The following is a 22606-nucleotide window of genomic DNA, read 5'->3' as shown; positions in this document are numbered from 1 at the left end:
TTCCTTCCTTCCTTCCTTCCTTCCTTCCTTCCTTCCTTCCTTCCTTCCTTCCTTCCTTCCTTCCTTCACTTCTGAGCTCTGTCAGGACTTTAATATCGATACAGAGGAAAGAGTGCAAGTCAGAGAGTCACTAGTTATTTCCTGTGGAGTTTGGCTTTGCCAAAGCTCAGGCCTCACTTTTTTAGTGTGTGAGAGCTGGTGGGGAGATTGCAGCATGGCTGTCTAGCTCTCCTGCTGCTTCCAGGATGGTGGCTGTGCCTGTCTGCCCTTTCTCAGTGCCTCCTTATCCAATTAGGGAGCAAAACCTCTCTATCTATATCACCTAACGAACCTGCCAGTTCTTCTAAAGAAAAGTCCATTTGAAACAGTTTTGTAGGGTGACAGTGAGTCTTACCTTCTACAGTGTCCAGTTAGCTGAAAGCAAGAGCCATCTCTATGAACCTTGCAGCTTGGGACACTTGCCCCAGATAAAGGAGCGGGCACTCGTTTCAGACAAAGACATTGCCAGGATCCTGAGTTTGCTCCCAGAGGTCGGGAAAGCTCCGGCTGGTTAGCAGGATGGCCCAGCTGTGCACCCAGAGCTCCCCCCTTACCTGCACTCGAGCCTCGGTGAGGTCTGTCCTCATGGCTAGCTGCTCCCTGGCGTAGACATCTGGGTAGTGGGTCTTCTGGAAGACCTTCTCCAGTTCCTCCAGCTGGTAGCTGGTGAAGGTGGTGCGGTTCCTCCGCTTTTTCCCCTTGTTGCTCTCTGAGTCGGCCTTGTCCATGGGGCTGGGGAGGTCAGTGCTGGCCCTGTCCTGGGGGACTTTCACCCCGGCCTCCTTCACGCTGAGGTAGCTGTTGTCCATTCCTGAAGGGTCGGAGCTCGACTGCAAGTCGGCCTCTCCCAAGCTGCTTTCTTTACCTATTTAGGTGAGAGGGAGGAGGGCAGGGTGAGGTTTGCAGGAACAAGGGTGGAGAGAAAGAAACAGAGAAGGAAATGGATGTAAATCTTATGATCAACTGTTCATTTTGGGCAGAACCATCAACAAGAGGAAAAAAAGTACTTTGACAGAGATCCTAGGATGATGATAGTGGGCAGGGATGGGAAAAATGAGAGATTGCCGATGCCGGCAGCTTCCCTTGGTCCGTGGGGCTGCCAGGCAGCCCCCAGCAGGGTCTGAGTGCCTGGCACCTCTCATGGACATGCCCGGTCAGCAGCCTCCTGCTCCCCGCTTCAGCGCCCCATTTCCCGCAGATGGGTCTCMCTCACACTAAGTCCAGGCGCAGGCAGTCCTTGATCCTGCCACAGGACATGAGCTTGCAGAGGGCCAAGTCCAGGTCTCAGTCACCAGCCACCTATATCCCCTCGCTGAACAACACAAGCGCCTAGGGAAAACACGAGCCACGAGCAGGGCTTTCCCAGCCTGCCCCTTCCCGGTGGGATGTGCCGGCAGCCCTGGCGGGGCGGCAGCTGAGGGGCCAGCCCCAACCTGCGCCGGGGACCAGCACATGCAGCTGGCCTGGCCATGTGTGCACAGTTGTGCACAGTTGGGCAGCACATGTGGCCGCGTTTCTGCCCGGGGCTTTTGGACAAAACCCATGGTAGCCCTGCTGTGGAGTTGAGCTTTGAGCCTCTGTGCTCAGCAGCTAGAATTTCAAGAACAAAGAGGCACACTAGTGCTTTCCATCTTTGGTCTCCTAACTGAAGCACGATCATGCCAATGGCTAGTCTGTCTTTTTTTCTAATTTCATTTTAATAACCTATTTTTAAATGTTTGCAGTCCGGGAATCAGACTTCTTGGGAAATGACGCCACCAGCTAGTGGAGCTCCCTATTGGGAGATTTCCCTCTGGAGTCTTCCACAGCATCGTATCCAAGCTTGTCAGTGCTAGCCTAGCATCTTAGGCTTTGTCCTTGGAAAACACCATGTTTTCCAGTGCTCATCCTTGTTACACTAACATCATTACATTTAATTTCATAGTGATTGTATCTCACATCTTAGCTATTCTGTGAGCTTCGCAGCCCAAAGTGTAYGAGCAGATTTGTGGCAAAGCGTTCGTATCCTCTTCCCTTTCTCCTCACAGCTGAAGGACTAAGTTGAATAATTCATAAGAAAACGAAAGAATGAAATGTAGCTGCCACTCTTAGCTGTGAGCTCAAGCAGATCCACATTTGCGTAGGGAAGGATCAGCTATTAAAAAAAAAAAGATTTGAGGAAAAAAACCTGCCTAACTAGTACAGAGGAGTGGGGTGCAGGACTGCATTAAGACCCTGGAGCTGGAGGAGCTTTCTGATGTGAGGGTTTCCCCAGATCCTTCCGGAATCATCTGAGCTTCTCCTGACATGGACACCACAGAGATGGTGACCTGGCCCGGGAAGGCAGGCCGTGCCTATCGTGGCTGTGGCCCATGCAAAGCCTTCCCATCAGCTCCCGTTTGTGTTGGGGAGCTCCACCCCAAATTCCGGCCACCACCACCACTCCATGGTCTCAGTGCTTGGTAAAAGCACTTGCTGCTTTTTCTGATAGTCTTCTGCCAGGATTTTGAGGAGATTCCTGTAAAGCTCTTCCTCCAGACTCTCTGCTTTGATTCTTAGGAATATTTTTCTCAAGATTTGTTCTCCTCTGAGGGCTGGGACTGATGTCCAGGACACTGACTAATATCCTCTCTCCTTTCGGTAGTCCACACTGACCTGTCTGCAGTCCTGACCTACTTCGGGTGCTGCATGGGTAATCCAAGCTCTTTGAGGAAGTGACCTTCTTAAAATGTGCTTGGACAGGGTCTGCTCAATTGGGGCTTGATGCCACAAGATGGGAAAATTGTATGCTCTGGCATGATATTTTTTATTTTTGACAGTAATCATGATAGTTGCAGTAAATCTGTGGAAATTGGTTAGTGCACATGTGAGTCAATAGAGACGGAGTAATAAATAAATAAATGTATTCCATGGATTTTCTTCCTTCTACATTTTTCTCTTTTGTTCTCTCTCTCTTTCTCTCATTGTCACTCTCACTTCTTTCTCTTTCTCTTTTTCTCCCTTTCTCAGRGAGGCCAGGCAGCTTTCTCCCATGACTTGGTGGCAACTGCCTCCCTAACACCCAAGCTCCCTATGATTCCAGAAGCAGAAAGCACAAAATCCAAAGCCTTACCTCTGCTGCAGGGCTTTAAGGCAGCCAGAGCTCCCTGTTAACTAACCATGGTTTTCATGCCACCTTCACCAGAAACCTCTTGTGTTCCCTAAGAGGGCAGTTGCCCTTGGACAAGAGGTTCTTCAGCATCTCCACTGCTTCTCCAGGCTTTGGGAGCACCAAGCTTCCRGCTACCTCCGTGGATGGGACACAAGGTCTCCATGGGGCAGCCCTTGCAGACAGGTTCATGAACATGGCCCTACAAGACACAGTGTCCCAACAAGCCTGACAAAGGGGACACTGCCTTGCACGTCACCAGCAGTCAGTCCCAGCAGGAAGGCTCATCACAGGCATATGCATCAGAGCGCTGCAAGAGCCACCAGCGACATCCGTGGCTCCTTTCCCGTGGCCGTGGCCAGGCGGGCAGCAGCTCAGTCCTTCTTGCATCAATGATGACCAGGCTGGCAAAGTRCACCCACGCGCTCGTGCACGCCGCCGAGCTCCGCTCTGGTCTGATTTCATTGACGAAGTGCGGCTGGGAGCCGGGCCCAGGGCTTGCAGCAAGGACGTTGATCCCCGCTGCAGGCAACGGCCCCGTGTGGGAGGCAGCTGCCCGGTGCGAAGCGCGGCTGTGGGCAGCCCCCCGACGCGCTGCCCCAGACGTGAGCGCGGAGCCCGCGCTGCCAGACTGCCCGCGGCTCTCTGCAGCCCCAAGGAGCAGCCCCAGCCACGCTTCCGTGCCCACTCCACTCCTGTGGCTTTTTAGCCACCTCCTCACAAGGTCTGCATTATGGTTTCATACCCTCTTYGTGCCCAGCAGGCACTGGTTTGGTGATGAAGTAAAATCTTGTCTATGAATAATCTCATCTATCAAATTTAACTGAGAGCAAACTGGGCTGGGCTCATCCACAGGTCTGTGGAGAGCGGAGCATTTCTCACCCAGACAGCAATCTCGGGCTCAGCTTGCAACGACGCGTCCCCTTGCAGCGCCATGCCGGCCGATCCGCTTGGGAAGCGTGCGTGGAACCTGGCTGCCGGCGGCACCGGAGCCCCCGCTGCTCCAGGCTGCATCCCTGCTCCCTGGGGAACGGAGCGGGGCTGTCTCCCTGCTGCCCGCTACGAGCAGGGGTTCTCCCCTGCTCCATGCCCTCTGGCCCGGTACATCGGCCATTTCACGGTGCCTCTCCTTGCTGGCACGGCCAGGAGCTGGCCCCTGCTTTTCACAGCAATAAGGCAGTTTTTACCTCCTCATTCTCTTTTATAGTCCTCAGGAGGGCTTCTTAAACCCAGTCCTGGCTCTTAATGCCATTCTCTCAACTGCTGCTTACACACAAGTGCTAAATTTTCCCGGGATATGGTTTGGGCTCTGCATTTGCATTTCTTACCAAGGAAGCATTGCACTGGACAGCAGTCCAGCCGGCACTTCTCACTCCTCCAGGACTTGGCCAGCTCTAGAAACCTTATCTGGTCCTTGTGATCTTGCCCTAAAACCTGCCGGAGCTATTATACTCTTCCCCAAGTTATCTGCTGCAGCCTTCTGACTCCTATATGTCACTGTGGTCAAGAAGTAGACACATGGCTATCATTTAAAAGTCAAACCACATTTTGGGTTATATAGAATAAAATGGAGGGGCTGCAGTTTAGGCATACAAAGGCCCAAGTCCTTCAGTTTATTCCTATTCAGACAGTAAACATCCTTGTAGGCTGCAGAGGAGCTTAGAGATGAGGAGAGGAGCCAGAATTTCACAGTTGAATTTGGCATCGCTGATTTTACCTTCTATTTGAAACACGTGAAAACATGCCCTATAGGTAGCCAGAAGAGGAGGTGGCCTGTGCCCGTATTTGCTTTCAGTTATCTCCATCCATGCAATCTGCATTGCTTGCTCCTCCTTTACAGTATTTAAGTGCACCAAAATAGCTCACTTTTATACAAATGAATCTGTTCTGAAAGCTCTGAGGAAGAGCAGTGGCTTGAGTGCAGGGAGGTGACAGTCACCCCCGTGCAGCCGGGGCAGCAAGAGCCTGGCTTAGGTGGKCAGCTGACCGGTTTTCACTGCATGCAAAACTCCGCTCAAAAATATGGGAGTTAAGACTGGTCATTTTAAAATGATGCTTTTTTTTCCCCACTGTACGCAGGCTACAGGCAGCTGGGAAATCCTTGCAGCTTCTGTGCTGTGTTTTGCTTCTTGGTGTGCCTGAAGTCACCTGTGTGAGTGCAGCAAAAGCCGCCTGGCTCCCCTGCACTGAGGTGCCAGCAGAGCTTGTCTGCCAGGGCGGATGGATGCGGACGTGGCAGGCAAGGGCCAGCGGGGCTCGTCACAGCACACGCAGCTTCCTTGGGCTCTGAATGTGATGCCTTTGGAATAAGCAGTCTCTCCTCACAAAGCTGCCGCGCGTGGCCTGTCCACGGCCGCGTCTGCCTGAGGGGCTCAGCGTGTCCCCGTGCCCCCAGAGGCAGCTCCCCACGGCGCCGCAGCGCGAGCACCTACCTGCTCCCGGCTGGAAGGGGAGGTGGGCAACTGAAGACCTGAGTGAGTACTGAATAAGAGAAAATACGGGAACTCAAAAAAAAATTAAAAAAAAAAAAAAAAGAAAAGAAACAGAGGAAAATTAATGCAGAATGAAGTTTTGGTACAGCCCAGCTGGGTGGCTGCAGAGGGAGATGGGCAGCGCTCCCTCCCGGGCAGGCTGCAAGAGCACCTCGGGGTGCTGAGCCTTGCTCTCACGCCTGATCACAGTTCAGTTCCTTGCTCTCACGCCTGATCAGGGTTTAGCTCCTTGCTCCGTCCGCCTGCCTTGCCGTGCATTGCTGAAGTTCAGCTGCCTCCCAGAGGTGACTTCAAGTCGCCTCTCTTGGAAACGAGGCTGAAACCGAATCTCAACTAACAGGCAGGGCAAATGGGCAGGAGGGAAGAGATCAGAGGCACTGTGCCAGAGCTGGGCAAGGGCTCAGCTGCCCCTGCACCAGGGAGTCCTGGATCGGATTAGCCCCAGCGGAGCAGATCCTCCCAGCGCGGCTSCTGGGCTAATGCCTCCGTTCCTGATCCAGACCCCCAGACGCCACGCGGAGAAGAGTTAGGGGTGCTGTGCCCGGGCAAGGTGCTGAGTCAGCCCCGTTTCCAGTCAGGAACAGCGCGTCCCAGGGGAATTTGGGTGCTACTGGTTTCGCTTGGAAACTGCAGCGCGTGAGTGATGGGAAAATGGAATAAAACCAGAGAACAGCCAGAGTTGGCTGAACTTTGCTGAACCACAGAAAAGCTCAAGTCTGAGTGCTGGGCCCAAGTTTGGCCCATGTGCTTTAACGTAAGAGTTCTGCCGCTCTTCAGTTTTATATAGCTGATTAGAAAAGAAAGGCGCAGACGAGGGAAGAAAAACATTCAGCCTTTACCAAACATGCCTGTTCTTGGAAGCGCGGTGAAAACTTATTTCCATTCCGACTGCACATTGCAAAACCAAGGCCAGCCAGGGCTGGGAAATGCTAATGTCCCCACGAGCAGAAGGCTTTTAAGAGAAACGAGCAAGAAAGGAGGCCGCGGGCTGCCCAGCTCACCAGCTCCCAGCCACTGGGCCTGGGAGAGCCCCAGGTTCCAGCAGCAGACAGAGGGAGGGCAGAGACAACACCGCCTGAAACAAAAAGCAACGCSAGTGAAATCGCGACTTGCCAACCAAGAACAGACACAAAACAGCGAAGGGCAAATTTAAATATTTAAATTACTCACAAATGCCCTGGTCTTTTTTTTATATGCATCCCAACAGAGTGCCATTAAACATGTACAAAAAGGACTCCCTTAACCTCTGCTGCCCTGAGTTAAGGGGACGTATTTCACCCCCAGTTAAAGTGAAGTTTGATAAACTCGGGGCCGCAGTGGGATCCCTGCAGCCCCCCTGCCCTGGCTGTGCCCAGGGACCCGGCACACATGGGGATGGCCCTGGCAAGGGCTCCTTGGCACTGCCTGGCCTCTGGCCACGGCCGCCCAGCACCCTGAGCACCCAGTAAATCACCGCTCTAAGGGCTGCTGCAGCCTCACACCTTTCCCTGCTCCCTGCTGCGCCGCGACGAGTGGGGGAAGGATCTTCGGAGCTCTCTCCTGCTCTTCTCCTGCCCCAAAGTCGAGTCAGCAGCCTAGTGCACCTTTAGATGTGAAGGATTAGATCCACAGGCACTGAATCCCAGTGGGAGCAGGAGCCTGTCCCCACAGGAGAGTCAGGGGCTGCCTCGGGCCGCCTCACTTGAATGACACACACCTGGGAAGTAAGTCATTGCATAAAATAAAATAAAATAAAATAAAATAAAATAAAATAAAATAAAATAAAATAAAATAAAATAAAATAAAATAAAATAAAATAAAATAAAATAAAATNAAAATAAAATAAAATAAAATAAAATAAAATAAAATAAAATAAAATAAAATAAAATAAAATAAAATAAAATAAAATAAAATAAAATAAAATAAAATCCTCTTGCCTTCATAATTTAAAAGCAATTCTCTTTTTATATTCCCAAAAGGGTGATATATGCCCAAAAGGAGGATGCAAATGCAGTTTTGGGGGGGATGCAAAAGAAAATTGCATTTTCTTTTTATGTCCCCAAAAGGATATATGTGTACTTCAATACCTTACTCATAATAAAGTTTTGCCAGCTGATCAAGGAGTAGAAATGACACTCCTTGACTCAGACAATTACTCTCAAGAGAGGTTTGCACAAGAGTCCAAGCACACTTTTCCCAAAGGGAAGGGATAAGAATTATTTACAGAAGCAGCGAGGCAAAGATTTATTGATAATGAGGCACTTGAAGGAAAWGGGATGAACATGCCCAAAATTCCTTCAGCAAATGAATAACGAATAGTACTCACAGTGAGTACAGATTATGTTTTCTGTTTCAAGTAGTGACTAGTAAGAGACAACTGTACATTATATATAATGTATATTATAATATATATAATACTGTCCCTGATGTCCCCGAGCCGCATCTGAGCATCCCAAGGGAGCACCTCCTTGTGCAGTGAGGCTGGCGAGATGAGGCACTGCTATTGCTCATGGTGTTCAGATGGCAAACTGAGGCAGGGGGCTACCAGGAGCAGAGCAACCAGGCTAAAATACCTAAAATTAAATTGCCCTTTTTGTTTTTTTAAAGGTACTTAGCGGCACTTAAGCTTGACATTCTTGTTGCAAAGCACAGYGCACCAGATCTTCTGAAAAACAAGTAGGACACTTTCAGGATTTTCTAACATGGAGAAAACAAAAATATAATTAGTTTTTGCTACATTCTTGGAAATAGCTTTAATTGCTTCAGATTAACTTTAAAAAAGCAGTATTTATAAAAACAGCCAGAGGCAAACAACTGCTGTGGGAGTTTTTAGCCTGCAYCGTTAACTTGGATGCAGTTAGAAGCGACTGGAGACAGGAGTTTTGTGGGAAATGCCAGACAGYGGATACAAACAGCCCTGACTGTAGTAATATACCTTGGAAAAGAAAAGAAAAATCACAGCTCTTGAAAATAGTGAAGGTCCTGGACACTCCTAATTCTCAGCAGAAGTGGATGGTTATGTGAAAAATGATGACCATGAAAATCAGCTTWTATTAAAAAATGTTTTCACCTCAGCTGTGCTCATGCTTGGTTTTGCATTTGTTTTCAGTTAACACGCCAGGGTAGGAACTTATTGACACGAATGGCAGCAAATGTCAAATAAACATCAACAGATATTCGCAAAAAGTCATTTTTAGGAACTTGTGAAAAGAGATATTTGTCCCAGAAACCTAATCTTGCGAGKAATGCCCCATCCAGTCAGGGAACAGAATTGACTCCATGTGTCCCGATCTCATGTATCCACCAGGTATCTGCCCTCCAGCATCCTTCACATCTTGGCTGCCTAGGTCCTGAACCAATTCACAGGCACTTACTGACAAAAGCTTACTCACAAACATCATTATGCCAACAATCCTGCATCTTGAAAAAAATATGTATCTTGCTTGCAGGCGGTTTGCAAACACAGTACGAGTTCAGCGTTTTCCTGTGTCGTTTTTTCCTCCAACTTCTTCCCTTAGGGGAGCTCTTGCTTTTGCACATCTCTAACTGACCAATGGGCAAACCTTTTCTATTCTATATATTTTCTATTCTATATATATATTGCTTTTCTAGCAGAGCAGGAATTAAGCAGAGATACATGGGAAGAGACTCTGAAAGCAGGATGCATATTTGTTTGGCCTGGGGGGAAATACAAAAGATGGGCTCAAAAACTATGGGCTGGAAAGAGTGTGTTTTGAAAACATTAGTCCAAAAGGTACTAAGTGCTTCAAAATTTCCTAGCTGAGAGTAAGCGAGACCGTTTTTTTATCCATTTWATTTTCCTCAGTTCTTCAGAAATAGGCCTATCTGCAGGGGTCTGGAAAGAATGAAATTTGGGAAGAAGAAGGGAAAACACTTCAATCTCCAGCATCTGAGGACTCCCRGCATTAGCCACAGGGAATAAGAGGGGGCCACTAGGCACTGGCTGGGCCTCCACCTCCCGATCCATCCCCAGCTCCACGAGGAATGTCTACAAGGAATGCTGCCGGGGGCTGCTGCCTTTTCATTCCATCCCATTTCAAACCAGGATTCCCACACCAGCGCCGTCTCAGATTTACTAGCGCGCTGAGCTTTTGGGTCGTAATTGTGCAGAACTCGCAGGAGACAAGCGTGCCTGCATGGGAACGTGTGATTTCTGAGGCAACTCATCTTGGGCTCATGGGACTCTCAGGAGAAGATGCACAGTCAGATGCAAAAAATGATTCCCCTAACTGTAAAAATCCTTCAGTGGGAACAGTTATGAGGCTGTTGCATGGGACACGATAGGATTTTAGAGCCAAGTTCTTCAAGAACTTGATTTAAGAAACCGTGGCACTTCTCCTTCATAAAGAAAGGGTCAGAGAGCCACATTGCTGGGCCTGCCTATGAAGAGGGACTTATCTGGAAGAAGAGACAATGTGAATATTTGTAGTTAATGACCTGTGTATTCCAAGGCAAAGATTCAGCTTCATGAATCTGCTTAAATTAAAYTGTTATTCCTCATAGACACCATCTAAAGAAGATGAATCTGGAGCTTATAAAGAGGAATGGCAGGGTTGCTATACAGTCCAAATTGCTTAAAGTGTAGGACATACTGGTCTGAAAAAACATCCCCTGTAAATCTTTGCAGAATAATTCCCAGATGAGAGAGATTTTGTGTGTGTATCTTTGTGAAGATGTGATCTGAGCTAAACAGAAAAGAAAATCTCGGTGTCTCCATCTCCCAGCAGTAACCTGGCACCTTGGTGTTTGGATAGCGCAGTAAGAAGCACRGCTCTCACTGAGATGTCACCACAGGCTTTCTCTTGCTGCTCAGCTTCCTTTTGACTCCCTGGGAAGCAGTTTGCAGCAAAGTTTCTGGTTTTAATGAAATCCGTGGGCTAAACCATGCTGTTACATGTTTTTCTCTAATAGTGAGCTAATTTTCATCAGACTCAACATCCTTACTTGCATTCTCAGCTTCTGGGGCGTRCTCACTTCCCCTCATAATTCCTCCTGGACCTGCACCACTTGCCCTTTATGTGTTAATGCGTATATGAGGACACTGCTGCACACTACCTGCTTTGGGTAGTGGAGTCTCCTTCTCCATGGGATGTGGAATCACTCAGGTTTCATGTGYGTGCCTAAATCAAAGGCTATGCATTTTGTCTGAGACTGTAAGCAAATGTATTTTTCTCCTGGGGGGAAGGGGAAAAAAAAGACTTTCTGCTTTGAGAATTTTGCAAAGTCCAGATACGTCACATTGCTGCACAACTAATGACTGAAATTCAGGAATGCCTTGCAAGAAGTTGGCTACCCTTCTTGACTAATATTTAACGAGGAGACCCAAGGTCAGATGGTAGTCTTCCTTCCTACTTCTCTGTACAGCATTAAGATCAGCARGGTAGACTAAGAGCAGGATCATACCAGTCTTTTGTTGCTCTTCTGTGAGTTGCCCAAAGTAATTCACTTGACCACTTGCAAGTTCCTAGTGCCATCAAAAAAGCCCTGAGGCGTCTCAAATTCTCACATGGAGCAGGAAGACATGAAGACCTTTAGGAACAGCACCAGGAAAGCAGGCAGGGTAAATCAGGGTGTCTGCCCCTGCACAAGACACCTTTGCTATTCTGATGTCTTGATCTCTCCTCCCTGCACTGGCCAAGTCTTGACCAGTCTACCAGCACAGGAACACTGGGGAGCTCCTGTGTGGTTTGTTGGGGTCTAGCAAACCTGCTGACATACTCTGGCCTCAAATCTCTGCCTTGCTGCATGTCTTTCATGTCTAGGCCCCCAAATATGGAGAAAAATTCGTCTCTTCAAACCTTGGTTGCTATCACAGTCTTGTCATTCCTTTTCGGGTAAGCTTCAGGTCATTTTCTGAAGAAATCCATGGCTACCAACAAACACTGTCTGGCAGATTCCAGCTCAGGCAAAGGCCCAACAACATCAACAGCAACTAATCCCAGTAAGGTTCCCATGAGACACTGCTCAATAGGGTTTCTCCCCAACTTTGGGGATCCACTTTTGTAATACAAGCCATGCAAGAAATACGTCACATTTCCTGCAGGAATTTTCCATAGCTTGTCCACATTTTCCTCAAAACCAGTTCTATCTTGGTGTCACTAAGGATTTTGCAACCTCGACATGTCCAATGGTTTTAACATCTTAACAAAACCTCAGAACGTCCTTTTTCAGTGTTTCTGGTATTACAAGCTCTCATGAATACTCATCATCCATTGTTTTGCTTCCCCATCTCATATACAACATTTCATCTTTAAATTCCAAGCCTTCCCACTGTGACCAGCAAGCTTTCGCCCTGCTAGTCTGGAGGGAGTCTGTGCTCCAAAGCAGACACATTTGCAAAACAAGTTTTCAATCATGCCCTTTTTTTGATACCAGGACATGGTATCATGGGCATGCTTGGGCATGCTCAGCTCCTCGACCTCTGATCTTACAGCCCCACATCTGCTCTTCCAGTGGATGAAGCAGAAATATTTTCATTTCTGCAGACTGTGAAAGAAAGGACTTAAAAAAAAAAAAAAAAGCATTTGCAATACTTGCAATAGTTTTAGCATGCATTGCTTTTGCATTTCTTTGCTATCTTACTGAGAAAAGTGTCCACCCAAAAAAAGCATTATCAGGGCTATCCTGCTGCCCATGAATATCTGCTGATCATTTCAGATTTCAAGTCTCGGGACGAGACATCCCCTGGACCACTGCACACAGAGACCTGCAGCGCACGTGAACGCTGCACCACGACTGACAGGCAGAACAGCTGTGTGAGAAAATCTAGGTATCTAATGGCTGCAGGATCCATGTGCCCGGTGTGCTAATGCCCCTCCAGCATTTTTGCAGTGTTTTGTGGTTACCATGCATTCAAGTTCACCCTGTCCCCACTGCACAAACACTGCCACCCGTGTCCAACAGACGCCGCTTCAACGCGGAAAGCGCCCCGCCGCCCTCCTCTGACCTCTGAGGCAGTTTTCCCTTCTCTCCACGAGCACGAGGGGCTCTTGCAGCCCTGGCAAATCCACAAATAGCCCGTGGGCAGCAGGCGGGCTGGGCGCCCCGCGGAGCCGGCGGCTCCCGCGCCGGTGCAAAGCCCGCGCCGGTGCCCTTGGCCGCGCGCGCGCTCGGGGTCAGCGCTCAGCCTCGCCTCGCCTCCGGGGCCCTTTCGGGTTGGCAGCCTCGCCTTTACCGCAGCCTGTCTATAAAAATGTATCGGTTCCTATTTCAGGGGGTCATGGAATGCCAGGATATCCTCGGATGTAACGGAGAGAGTAGCCAGCCCTACGTTACCTGCGCTRTTAGTCTCTCTAGTGTAGGCTGCCTCACATGAGTGGTGGGAAAACAGTGCTACAGATTGCTATGGACTTGTCCCAACATTAAAGTCACTTTTACCTCCACATATCCACTGTGGAAATCAATAATTTTGTATAGCACATCCCAGACACTATCTATTAATAGGAAGGGACAAGCATCTTTTGATTAATCACATTTCCCACATTCCCAGCAAACCTATTGCTTACCTTTCTTTTCCAAATGGAAGAACTGAGGGGGTCCCAGGGCTGGCTACAAGGAGCTCCCTCCCTGTGCTCCCATGAGGAGGCTCCTCTCCCCTCTCTGCCTGGTGTCAGCCAGCAACGCGGTGCTTGGCCGAGCATCTGCATCGCCTATAGATCACCCATACAATAACCCAGCTCGGGCTGTAACAGTTGGGCTTCCCCCACGGGCCTCTCTCAGAAGGGGAGCGCTGCCAAGCAGTGGCAAGTAGGTTGGTTAAGCAAGAACTCCATGGATTTTTTTKKTTTTGTTTTGTTTTTGTTTTTTTGCTACCAGGGCCAARGAATAGAGGATCTTCAGTACACCCAGTGTCAGAACTACTCTTCCCAAGATCACAGTAGCTAAAGGCTATAGGGAAGAGGGGGTTGGTGCTTTGAATACCAGCTTAATATCCGGCCCTGGGCACCACAAAGTATTGCTGCAGCCTCAACCCTGCCTAAAAACAGTATCTCCCAGCTTGGCATGCGAGGCTTCATGTCCTCCTGTTTCCTGAATTCAGATTGGGGCTTTCAGTAGATTTTTACGAGGCTCTGTCCTGACTAGCCATATATTTATAACACCCCTTTTTGTGGGTGTTTTCCCTCTCCGCCAGAGCAGCACTTAGCCGAGCCGCTGCAGTTGTGTTTGAAGTTGTAGCCAATTCCCCATTGCTTTCCTATCCTGCCTGAGTCTAATAGCTTCAAATGGCATGAACTGGATGCAAATCCTCTTCTCTCGAGCATAGGAGCTGACCTTATAAGACTTAAAGCAACCAGCTTCCCTCTTCCAGTAGCAGCCTTTCCTGCTCGGGCTCAACAGCTGAAATGCAGTATTTGAGCTCTGCCATAAATCCGACAGCCTCGCGGAGTGTTTCTGGCCTCCTCTTACTCCACAATCTGCCTAAGTGTCTAGCAATTGGTCCATGGGCTATTTATCTTGGAAATCCTCGCCGGCATATGGAGATGTGCGGCGCACAAAATGTCTGCGGCTCCGCTGCCAATTTAGGTGGGTCTCCTCTCCCACCCCTTGCCTCCCAGCAGCTGGCTGTGTCCCGGCTAGCTCGGCCCCATATCTGGCTCCAATCTGCCCGCGACGGCGCTTCGGAGCAGATCRTGATAAGCCGGGCTGTGCTGGTGGGGCCGAGCGGCTCCGCTCCCAGCGCCGGCTCCTCGTCCCGGCTCTTCTCCGAGCGGGAGCGCTGCGGAGCCAGCTGCATGGAGAGCCCCCCTGCCCCACAGAGCTCTCGGGGGCTGCAGTTGGGCCTCCACACCTCCCTGGGCCCTGTCCCAGCAAAGACTCGGTTTTGGCTTGTTTTTGAGCACTCTGGGAAAATTCCCAGTATCGCCCTCACYCTCCCTTGCAAACTTCACATCTTTATTTTGATTTTATTCTTCTGTGAATGCCTTTCACTTTTTATTGCTTCTTAATGGGTCAGATTTCTGTAAGCACCTTTGTTATCTAATCTCTCTTGTATCAAAAGAATATACAGCTCACTGTTTCCCTCTTTGGAAACGGGATCCTACCCCTGGTACCAGCATTAACTCTCCTGCCTGAAGAAGTCAGATGATATTTGAAGTCCCGAGGAGGTAATTCCTGCAATTCCTGCTACAGGGAGACACTGTTGAGATCAGCAATATTTCTTTTGTGCAGTGGTATTTGCATACAAATCCCTAACTCCCTTAAAAAAAAAAAAAAAAAAAAAAAAGAAAAGAAAGAAAAAAGGAGTAGTTTCTGTAGTCAGTATTATAAGCTGCTTAATTTTCCCCAGACAGCTACCTSTCCTAAGTGTTCAATCTTTCTTTTCCTTTCACCTCTCTGTTAGTGCTTCTCTGACAACGTTAACTCTATGCTGACTTTGGTTTGCAGTGTTTTCGGATGTTTTCCGATAAACACACACACATAAACTCTTGCCACCAGAAGTATATGAAGGATTTGCTTTGAGTTTCCAATTAAACTGTTGCACCTAACCTAGCTCCCTTGCCAGTGGCCTGTGCTCAGAGTGATGGCTTCTAGTGCTCTGTTTCCTGTACATCCAGCAGCTTCCTTGCTTTTCAGATTTTTACTGAATTTAGGAAGTCACTCTCTTCAAAAGCCACATAGATTTTTCAGCTGACCTCAGTGTACAATGCATCTATCAGTGACTAAAGCAGCTTGCATTTCAAGCTCTGCCACCTCCTAAAAACTCACTTGCCTCACAGCTAATGTACAGATGCCTTGCTAATAAGATTAATAGAAAATAATAGAAAAAAAAAAAGCAATAGAATATACTTAGAAATAATACAGAAACATCTGCTTCCAGCAGGCAAAGTAACTGCAACAGGGCAAACCTTAAACTACATCTTCAGAAAAAGCTTTGTCAGACTTAACGTTCAACATTAGGCTGCTCTGAGAATGCAATAGTCGTTGATCAGTCATTGATGAGGACAGATGACAGCTCATGACATATCCTGTTGTCAYGGGTAAATCCTGCTGGAACCTGAAGAGAGGAGCTGCTAAATGTTGAATCAAAGCTATTCCCAATGGAGAACAACATGAAGAGTCCAGTGCTCGTGAATTCCTGCTTAGACTGTCTGTAAAATGAACTGTAGACCTTCATTAATATTTGCCAGTCTGCTACTGTTCTTCACTCTTTCAGGTGTTTCTTCACTGTACTGTTCTTCACTCTTCCCTATCTTCTATCTCCCATCTCTGTTCCCTCTCCTTTTCAGCCTCTTCCCCTGTTCCTCACTGAAAATCTTTTTTTGATGGAAAAACATCCCTAGAAATATTATGGAGATTGGAAATGCTCTTTTGTATCCTGCCTCCTTATGTGACAGCCAAAATATGGAAGACTGTGAGCATAAAGGCAAACTCGGTCACACAGAATGACCAATATGCCTAAAAGCATCAATTCACCTGTGCTTAAACAGAGCAGCAAGTGGAGATCACTTATTTAATATATATAACTTCACTTATGTACCTTCACTTACAAGTGGGGGTAGCTCAGAGACAAGTTTAATGTTGTAAATGACTGTGCTGCTTCATCCATATGGAATTTTCCTATCGATGTCTTAGCAAATGATTCTCAAATCACAGCAGTCCTATGTTAGCTGTGTAGCTCCTCTGGCTTTTCTCCATCCAAGGATAACTCAGAAACACATGACTTTTAGGGTAGGGATTTCTCAGCATTTTCTCAAAAACAGTGACCAAATCATCTCTCCTTTTGACCAATATGAGTTGTCCAGACAGACAAGTCACTTAACAAAACTGAGACCACTACTGTGACTTGGCAGCTTAAGCGTATTTTATACAATAGGAGACGTGGATACACAGGGCACACATATTGCTACAGGTTTTTGGACTGAATAAGGACCTGACCTTGAGGAAAAGTGAGTTCAGCCCCCTCCAAAACCAGGCTTAGGGCCTCCTGAGTTCAGTTCCTTTCCTGCCTCTGCACCGCGCTCCTCCTCTGCCTCCTCCCTCCAGGCTGCTGATAATCTCCCGGCAGAGCCCTGGCCCTAGGAAGGACCGGGTGATGCCACCAAGTGACAGCTTGACCTTGCACAGGCCGCTTTCGGCCTCTGAGTCTCATTTTTTCCAAGGGCAGAAAGGGAAGGAAACTGCCACAGGATGCACCACGCCGAGCTGGGAACGGCCGGGCTGCCCAAACACCACGGGCAGGACTGTAAACCAGCTTTAAAGGCTGCGGGCRTAACTGGCTAAGGAGGTGGAAACCAGGGCGGCTGAGCGGACTGCGATGAGGCTGGAGATGTCCTCTCGCAGCAGACCTTGGCTGGGAGCCTCGCAGACACCACCTCCCTCTTACAAGGGAAACTCATCATGGCTTTGAATGCAGGGCTTGGAGAGGGAATAAATCTCCAAGATCTGAGGGACTGAAGTCTGCACATTAGCTCCCCTTAAACCCTGAGTGCATTTAACTTGGGAGGTTAGAAACCACAGCCAAAGAAATCTCTTTTGATTCACAACTTGTTTTGAGCAGTCACCCATAAAGCAGCCAGTGAATCACTCCAACCAGTTAGTCATGCAACCACACTGGATGTACACTCAAAAGGCAGCACAAAATAAACAGCCTGCAGCTCCAGATAACACACGCACAGCTCATTTGCGCTATCTGGCATCAGTATATATTGTTAATAGCACTCCTACATCTAACCCCGAGGAAAAGACGCACTCAGTAAGCATCTCCAAATCTCTSTCCCCATCAGCATATTGCTCGTCGGCTTCGCACTGCGCCGCTTTCAAAACAATTACGACTAGTAAAAGTTTAAGACTTTCCCCCCCCCCCTCTCTCTCTCTCCTTCTTTCTCTTTCTACCCACTTCTTGTCGCTGGTAACGTCCTGCTGGGATTACAGTGTGCGCTGCCGAAATTAAGGGCTAAAGCGGAGTTAATCCCAATCAGCAGCGGACAAATTGAAAATAAACAGCTCCAGTGTGAAAAGAAATCTTCCTGCGAGGAGGAACGGCGCAAAGCAAAGGAGGAGGGAGGCTCCTTTGACACATGAGTGTTATAAACAGCTCAGGTCAGGGATCCTATAAAAGCCTCCAGCCAAATCTACCGTCCGAGTCAAGAAAACACCCTTTGGAAAGAGGCGCAAACGAGCGCGTTCCCGCGCGGCCGCGGCTCGCAGCGCGCTCCCTACCTTGGCGTCCCGCTCCGCTCCGCGGCTCCCGCTCGAGCCCCGCGCCGCGGGAGCTCCCTCCCCGCCCGGGACGCGCCGGGGAGGCTGCAGCCGTGACTGGCAGCTCGGGTGGGCGAGGCTGCGGAGGCTGGGCGAGGCGAGGCTGCGGAGGCGAGGCCGCGCCAGCGGGAGCGGGAGCGGCGCGGGCAGAGGACACCCCCTTCGCCCCGCTGCACCCCGAGGCCGCGGTGAGGGGCGGCCGCCGCACGCTGCGGGTCCCTGTCCCTGTCCCACACGCGTGGGAGCGGGAGCCCCAGGAGCGCGGGGGCCGCTGCGCGTGGCCCCCCGGCCCACCCCAATGCAGCCCCTTCGGGTCGCTCCACGGCGCGGTGCGGGGCCGCGAACCGCTCGCTCCGGCCCTGCTGCGGCTGCCGCTTCCCGAGGGGAAGGAGAAGTGCACTAAAATCATCAATCCTAAAAAACAGGAGGGAAAAAAAAAAAAAAAAGGAGGAAAAAAAAAGGAAAAATCGCTCTGCGATCCTCTGATTCCTATAGCGATTGCTTTCTGCACTTCTGTTAATTTACGCGCTGTCGCCTGCACTTGATATCTGCTCGCTAAATGAAAGAAATGGTCGTTATTTGCATAATGCGGCACTTAAAGAATTTCCTCTGCAAGAAAAAGCCCGTTTCCCCGCTGCTGTCCCCTCTGAGCAARCATCCCCATCACATTCGCTTCCCAAAAGGCTTTTTTTTTTTCCAGCCTGTACTTCTAGACAACAATATAGGTACGCATTTTGCGTGTATAAATCTATAGACATGCATATGTTTTAAGACATATAACTTACTTCATCTGCACGCGGAAGAAATAGCACGTCAGATTACTCCAGCACATAAATCACTCGAAGGTTTCCCCCCTCCTAAGCAAAGATATATAACCTGTTCTGAGGGGGGTTGTTTAAGACTTCTGCTTTAATTGTGGGTTCCAGTTTGCGGATAAGCCTCAGTTTTACAGCAGGGAGGGAGCGGGGGCCGAGCCGAGGGGACAGGGGGCCGCCCGGGTCCCCGGTGCCACCGGCCGCCGCTCTGGAAGGGCTTCACTGACCGTCTATCGTTTCCTGCTTATATTTACGGCCGCAGCCCTCCCCGGCCTATATTTATCTGTACAATGCAATGGAAGGAGCTTAGATCTAGAAATAGAAGCCGGGAGCAATAGATGGCAGACATAGGCTTTTTATAACTCGAATCGACTTGTTTATTAAAGAATTCAAATATATATTAAAAAAATAAAGAAAAAAAAAAAATAGAGAGCCCCGGCCCGCTGGCAAATGAGGCACTGTCCTGGGTGCGGGCAAAGGAACGGGGCGCCTGCCCACGGCCGGGCAGGAGAGGGTCTTTTTTTCCCGTGATTTTTTTTCCACTTTATTTTTTTTTCTCTCTCTCTCTCTTTTTTTTTTTTTTTTTTTTTTAATTTATTTTTTCTTTCTTTATTTTTCCGGGAGCAGAGCGACTGTGCCCGCAGCCTCCCGCCGGGCGCGCGGGCCCCGAGCGTCCGCCAGCGCCTCGTGCCGACCCCGTGCCCGTTCTCCCGGCAAGAGCCCCCCGCTCCCGTTCCCGCTCGGCCGGTGCCCGCTTCCCTCGCCCGGCACGGGGCTCGAGCCATCCMGGCGCTTTGGCCATCTGGAAGGCGGCGGCGGCGCCCCCGCAGCTGCCTGCGCTGCAGTCGCTATCCTAAACCTGGATCTGGCTGTTATTAGTGAGCCTCTCTCTTTAATCATTAGCCCGTATTATTATTATTGCTATTAATTATCCCCGCCGATCCATGTGTCTCCTATTAGCGCCCCGGTGCCCTCAGCCACATCACACGGGGCTCGGGCTCCGGCCGGGCCGCGGGCTCCGCYGCGGGGCTCCCCTCTGGAGCGGGGACCGCTGCCCCGCTTGGGAATAAACCCAGGGATCTCGGGGGGCCCCTTGGCGTGGCCCTAGCCAGGATCGCAACGGGTCATCGCAGGCTAAGCGGCTGCCCAGGRATTTTCGACCTACAACGACAAGAGAGCCTGTTAGCGGAAACGGGGCGGCGGGGCCGCTCTGCGCTCCCGCAGTTTTCCACCGAGCGGGAATTAGTGCCAATGGGAGAAGGAGAAAGACTCACCCTAAAACCCTCTCCTGGAAGAGGAAAAAAAAAAGTGGAGAGGAGGGAGAAAAAACAACCCTCCAACCGGACCCGGTTGTATCCCGTGTCCCTCGACATCCCCTGTCCCCGCGGCCCGGCCAGGACGCGTCCGTGGGGAGCCGAGCCCCACGCGAAGGGGCAGCCGCCTCGGCCGCTGCGGTGCCGGAGCGAGAGCTCGTCGGCCTTGCGGGACTGCGGGCACCTGAGCGCGGCCGCGGGGCGAGGGCAGCGGCGGCTGCCGCGGGAGAAAGAGAAAGAAAAGGGGCATCAACCAGCGGCGAGCGCCCGAAACGGCGGCGGGGAGCGGGCGGGAGCGGGGCCGCCGCGCCAGGCTCGGCCTCTGCCCCTTCCCCGACGTGTCCCGCAACCTGGAGGGCGCAGCCGCCCGGGCCGGGCCCAGGTCCCCGACGTGTCCCACCCGGTGCCGGGAACGTTCCCGCTCGCTCTGGCCCCGGGTCGAGCCCAGAGCCAGCCCTGCTCCGGCGCGCGGACAGCACCGAGGGGCAAAGCGAGAGGGGTTGTTTCTGCTCTCCCTTCTCCGCAAAACTAGATTTTGTTTCTCCCCCTCCCGCCTTTCCTGGCCGCCCAGAATAACGGAGAGCTCCCCGAGAAGCAATTCGCCCTTTGAACACATGCTCGGAAGCGACATGAGGAAGGACTCCACTGAGCGCTACCCCRCGAAGCGCCGGCCAGAGGAAACGTCTTAATTGCCGCTAATGAGCGCAGGGGAGGATGCGCGCGGGTTATCTGCCCAGCTGCCGGGCAGAAATCAATTAGGGGAGTGGCAATTAGCGGGGAGGGTGGGGGGAGTGCGAAACGGGTGAGTGGGAGAGACCATGACAACGGAAAGTGATGATTTCGATGAAAATTTCCAGGATTTCCCCTTTAAAAAGACGGTGCCCCCTTAGAGGGATATTTTGCACGAACCAAGCGACCCGCTCATCCTTTTTCTTTGTGTTTCTTTTCCTCCTCGCTACGGATTTYCCCGAATGGCATAGATAAATAAATAATTAAAAATAACGCTTTTCGGGAGCGTATGAGCTTCGGCCGGAGCGGGGACCCCGCGGCGCGCACAAGCCAGGCACGGTCCCCAGGAGCGGAGGACAGGGATGTCCCCGAGACCGCAGGACGGGGATGCGGCCGGTTCCAGGGAAAGGAGGTGTCCCAGGGACCGCAGGATTAGGAAGCGGCCGGCTCCGGAGAACGGGGGTGTCCCCGGGACCGCAGGACGGGAGCGTCGCCTTCTGCCCGCCCGCACACAGGGCACTCACCGTAGCAGGGGAGCTGTAGGGTGCCGTTGTGGGCGCCGCTCTCCTGCAGCTTGAGGTTGCTCTCCGGGGGGGTTTTGCAGGCGCCTCGCTGCATGTAGAGGTGCTGCTGCGGCGGCGGCGGCGGCGGGTACTTGCTAAAGGAGGCCGGGGCCCCGGCGGAGCTGGGCGCCTGCACGCCGCCCTCCAGGGACTGGCATTCCTGCTGGCTGAAGCGGCTCCGGCACTTAGTGCTGCTGTCACCAAAGCCTTGTCCTTTGCTGGCCAGGAAAGTAGGGCTGAACTTGTCACTTGCTTGAAATGCCCTAAAAGGCGAGGAGCCTTCTGTGCCCTGGGAGGCTGCGTTGTAGTAGGAATCCATGGCAGCCGGATCACAATAAGAAACACAAGTATCAGCATTCATTCCTAAAATTAAAAGGCCCGAGTGTCCTTAATGCGCTTGGAGGGGCACCAGGAACCTCTCTTTCTCTCTGCCTCTCATGCGCACACACTCACAGCTGGGCCAGGGAGCTCTAAGAGGATTCAGATGTTCTTGAAAGCTGACCAGATCTCCAAACCCCCTTAAGATCTTGCACAGTAAAAGGGGTCTTTTTCCTTCCCTCCCTCTCCCTCTCACACACACTCACTTGCTCTTCGTCTCTCCCTCCAAACTATCTCAAGTCCAAAGAGACTCTTCTCAGTGCTTTCCCCCACACACACATAGGGAAAAAAAAAAAAAGAAGAAGAAAAGAAAAAAAAATAAAAGAGACCTCTCCCCCAATTAATATGTAGATGATGACAGAGGAGGGGAGGGGGCCCGGGAAGGGGTGTGTGTGTGTATGGGGATGTGTGGAAGCGCAAGGAGATGGAGGTTGTATCTTTTGCATTTAGAAAAAAAAATATATGATTAAAAAATAGAAAATGAAGCCACGGCACCGATACAATTAGGGGATGGATGCGGGGATCTGCGCAGGGCGGAAGCGGGGGAGCAGCTTAATGCTTGTGACACACTCGATTCGTTCTGGCCCAACTCGCCATTCACTCGCCGCGCAGCTGCGGGGACCCCCGCTCCGCAGCCCCCCCCTCTAGCCATTTCTCCATGAAGGACAGCATGGATTCCCCCCGCAGCTATATGCTTTTAAGCCTCCCCCTCACCACATTAACCCGTTCCTTCCTTCGGGCGTCCCTGCGGCTGGCAGCTCGCCTTGCCTTTATTGCCATCAACATGCGTTTACCTCTTAATAAATAAATAAATAAATAATAACTTTTCTCCTCTGCAGGTATGAAACAACTGGCTCAAAAGCGGGCAGCAAGGAGATATTTTATCGGGGTGTCCAGGCACACAAAGGCAGCTCTGCTTCTGGGGCTATCAGAGATGAACTTGCAAAGGGAC

The 22606-nt window shown here is 50.6% G+C and overlaps 1 protein-coding gene across 1 annotated transcript in view; it reads right to left on the bottom strand.

Annotated features, from left to right (window-relative positions):
• The window catches only part of ALX4 (ALX homeobox 4), a 30779-nt gene that overhangs the window by 7892 nt on the left and 281 nt on the right, over nt 1-22606 (bottom strand). The window contains exons 2-3 of the mRNA XM_026035139.1: nt 21238-21639; nt 594-904 (exon numbers count right to left, since the gene is read on the bottom strand). Of these exons, the coding sequence (XP_025890924.1) occupies nt 594-904; nt 21238-21637 (711 nt within the window). The 5' untranslated portion in view covers nt 21638-21639. The remainder of the gene's footprint in view (nt 1-593; nt 905-21237; nt 21640-22606) is intronic.

Source organism: Nothoprocta perdicaria, unplaced genomic scaffold (genome assembly GCF_003342845.1).
Source record: "Nothoprocta perdicaria isolate Ctin4 unplaced genomic scaffold, notPer1 scaffold_156, whole genome shotgun sequence".
Taxonomy (NCBI): Eukaryota; Metazoa; Chordata; class Aves; order Tinamiformes; family Tinamidae; genus Nothoprocta; species Nothoprocta perdicaria.
This window is presented reverse-complemented; position numbering and strand designations above follow the sequence as displayed.